This window comes from Lactuca serriola, chromosome 4, assembly GCF_051521515.1.
Source record: "Lactuca serriola cultivar US96UC23 chromosome 4, Lser_US96UC23_V15, whole genome shotgun sequence".
Taxonomy (NCBI): Eukaryota; Viridiplantae; Streptophyta; class Magnoliopsida; order Asterales; family Asteraceae; genus Lactuca; species Lactuca serriola.
The window spans coordinates 91,181,407-91,185,412 of NC_136411.1; the positions used below are offsets into that span (position 1 = coordinate 91,181,407).

A 4,006-nucleotide genomic window follows, 5' to 3' on the forward strand; every position below is an offset into this window, starting at 1 on the left:
AAACCTTTTAAAAATTGGATTTCTGGTCCTTATTGAAAGGTTTGTTTGTGGAACAAGTCCCTGGGGTTAACAGCCGTTTGTTTGTGGCTGTTAAACCCCTCACGTGCATTGCACACGAGGGCATAAATGTCTTTTTACTTGAGGGACCATTTTTACGATTCCTGAAATAAACCCGCTTGTTACCATCTTAGCGCCATATTACACACAAAATCACAAAATATTTAGTTATCTCTTTCACTTCCATCTTCTTCGTCATTCGTTTTGAACGCAAAAACCCTAATCAAGATTTGGTCCAAGGTGTTTACTTGTTTTTGATTTTCAACTATAAATGGTGTTCGTAATGTGGGCGATTAGGCCAAAAGGCGAGACGTATGACATCACAAATGAATATGGTTAGTTTCACTTATCCTCTGTTTATGAAATTTTGTTAGGTTTCTTGATGATCTGAAGAACAGAGCCAAAAATACAAACATCTGATAATTTCTTACTTAATGTTTTTTGTATCTTGGAGGTGGATATGACTGACTTTAACCTCAATCTTGATAAGGATTATGGTTGTGTTCAAATGGATGGGTTTCATACCGGGGTTGGGACAAATGATGAACATGAGGACATAGAAGTCATTGACAATGATAGATGGGATTCTTTAGATGAAGGGTCAGAAGATGAAAGGAAAAGAAGATGTGTTCTTAAAAATCTGGCTAAGGAGAAAAGATGCAGTCTTGGCAATGTCCATAAGGCCAGTTTTTATGTTGGGCAAAAGTTTAAATCAAAGAAAGAATTGAAAGAAAAAATTGACATGCACGCACTAGAAACTAGGAGGAATTTATATTATAAAAAGAATGACAAGCTTAGACTTCGGGCATTGTGTAGAGGTGTAGTCCCTGTCATCAATGCAAGTGGGGTGGTGGGCCTTAATACCAAAAATAAAAGCAAGGGCAAAGAGGTAAATTCAGAAAAAGTAAACTGTAGTTGGTTCCTTCATGCTTCTAGGTCAAACACAGAATCTCCCTGGTTTGTAAGGACATTAAATGACAACCATACTTGCCTTCAAAGTAAGAAGATTAGAGCTTGCACTACTACTTTTATATCCAAGCGAATCATGGACCAAATCGACACGAATCCAGGGATTCCTCTTCGAGCATTGCAGGAACAACTTCAAAAGGACTTCGAGGTTGGTGTTTCTATTGACAAAGTATTCAGGGCCAAGGCTATTGCAACTAAGATCGTGGAGGGTGACTATACGAAACAATATGAGATCTTGAGGGACTATGTCCTTGAATTGCAAGCAACCAATGTTGAAATAACTGTCAAGATTGATGTTTACAGTGAACAAAACCCATCAAACCCAACGAGGAGGTTTAAAAGAATCTACATTTGCTTAGGTCCCCTGAAAAAAGGTTTTAAGGCTGGCCTCAGGGATCTTTTGGGTTTCGATGGTGCGCATATGAAAGGACCATTTCCTGGGCAGGTTCTAACAGCAGTTGGGTTGGACTCTAACAATGGTATTTACCCCCTTGCTTATGCCATTATTGAGACAGAGAACAAAAGTAGTTGGGTATGGTTCTTGCAGTGTTTAGGAGAAGACTTGGATCTTGGTTCAAACTCTAACTTTACTTTTATCACAGATCGACAAAAGGTATCTCTTTCTTACTTGTATTATTAATTACTTATTATTATATAAACTAAATACTTAATTTTTGTTATTGTTTTAGGGTTTAATACCAGCAATAGCCCAACTATTCCCATGTGCTGAGCATAGGTATTGTCTCAGGCACATACATCAGAACATGAGAGTGAAATGGAAATTGAAAGAGTACAAGGATCATTTATGGAGATGTGCAACTGCAACCACTGTACCTGCATTTGAACATTGCATGAAAGAATTTAGCAACTATGACAAGGAGGCATGTGAATGGCTTAGAAAGATTCCTCCAAAACACTGGGCAAGAAGCCATTTTACAGGTACATAAATTACCATAAATTACTATATGTTAAATGTGCACTTGTACTTAAAACAATATGTTAATTTTTTTAACAGGTAGAGCACTCTCTGATATACTGTTAAACAACCTTTGTGAGGTATTTAACAACAAGATAATAGAGGGAAGAGATAAGCCTATCATAGGTTGTTTGGAGTATATTAGACAATACCTGATGAAGAGAATTTGTAATGTTATGAAGGTGATGGACAAGGAAAAAGGGCCTTTAACACCCACTGCAACAACCATATTGGATGTAAACAAGTCTCATGCATCACATTACATTGCTAGGTGGAATGGGGGTGAGAAATACCAAGTCACTGGGGCATGGCAAGATCAACATGTTGTAGATGTTAGGAACAACACATGTACTTGCAGGAAGTGGGAGCTAATAGGCATCCCATGTAAACATGCCATTGCAACCCTTTATGAAATGACCAAGAACTCAGAGGATGTTGGTGACATTTACAGGTGGGTCAATAAGGTATACTGGTTGGATACATGGAAGAGTGCATATTCCTATAAGGTAGAGCCCATAAAAGGAAGAATAATGTGGCCTAAAAGTTTGTGTCCCACCACACTTATCCCTCCAATACATCATAAGCAACCAGGTAGGCCTACAAAGAAGAGGAAGAAAAGTGAGGATGAAAAATTGAGTCAGAGTCAAAGAGGGAGTCAAAGTCAGAGTGGTACTCATGGTGTAAGTCAGGATGAAGGCTGTAAAGTGGGTCCTGATGGAGTTCAAAAATTAACAAGGAAATATGTCAGTGTAACATGTGCAAAATGCAAAAACAAAGGTCACAACTCAAGGACATGCAAAGGTCAAGGAGGTGGAAGTTGAAGATCAAGGTTGTGTTTGTTTTGGCAGATGTTATTTGCTACTTTTGGAAGTGTTTTGATGTTAAAAAACTTATGACTTATGGTTATTTTGGTTTTCATTAGTATGATAAGTATTAGAGCATATATATATATATATATATATATATATATATATATATATATATGGTTGCATATTTTGGGATAATGTAATTGCACTATATGCTTGTAGTCTATTATGTAATTGCAGCCTTGGTTATTATGGTTTTTGGTTATTGTTGTTTATTATAACCATTACAATCAATTATTCACATTAACCTTTCTTTCACCTTACAAAAACTACAAAGAACCTTACAAACAACATAAGCAATTCCATAAAATTCATATTTATATCAGGAAGTCATTTACTACATAAACAAGTTACTTTGACCTTACAAACAACTACAAAGAACCTAGGTCAAAGTACCAAAAACCATTAATCCACCAAAAAACCACACTTTTATCGATCTTCAACAAAAAAAACCCACCCCATTGACCTATTACCTAAACCTAAACAGACCTTATGAAAAAAATCACAAAAAACACCCAACTAGCCAACAACATGATCTTTAGAGCTGTGCACCAAGCTTGCATTCAGTTCATATTTCTCAATAGTCCAGGAATAATGACTTTACACCTTTCACACATGGGGGGATCAACCCATCCGATGAAACGACAAGCAGAATCCTTCAAAAAAGGGAAAATAACAAATGTTATTTGATTACAAATCAAAATGGGTGCAAACGAATTTCTTTACCTTTTGAGGGCAAGCATAGAAACGTCTGCCTGGGTTCTTCGGTGTCCATGAGCATTTAACAACAACAAACTTACCACAAAAACAGAGAACCATCGTGTGATTAACTGACACCCCGACCGTTAACAAAGAGAGATGAGAGAAGGAAGAGAGAAGGAAGAACAACTTGAAAGTTGCAGAACAACGTTTGAGGAAGAACTTGAACGTTGGGGAAGTCTTTATATATTATTTCAGGAATTGTAAAAATGGTCCCTCAAGTAAAAAGACATTTATGCCCTCGTGTGCAATGCACGTGAGGGGTTTAACAGCCACAAACAAACGGCTGTTAACCCCAGAGACTTGTTCCACAAACAAACCTTTCAATAAGGACCAGAAATCCAATTTTTAAAAGGTTTGGACCATATTCACAAAAAAT

The 4,006-nt window shown here is 37.0% G+C and overlaps 1 protein-coding gene across 1 annotated transcript; it reads left to right on the top strand.

Moving 5' to 3' along the window:
* The first annotated feature begins 383 nt into the window (after positions 1-383).
* Positions 384-2,823, top strand: LOC145098603 (uncharacterized). Its single transcript, XM_079036229.1, has 4 exons — positions 384-392; positions 512-1,639; positions 1,716-1,965; positions 2,042-2,823. The coding sequence occupies exons 1-4, from the start codon at positions 384-386 to the stop codon at positions 2,821-2,823; spliced, it is 2,169 nt and encodes a 722-aa protein (XP_078892355.1).
* The last annotated feature ends 1,183 nt before the right edge of the window (positions 2,824-4,006 follow it).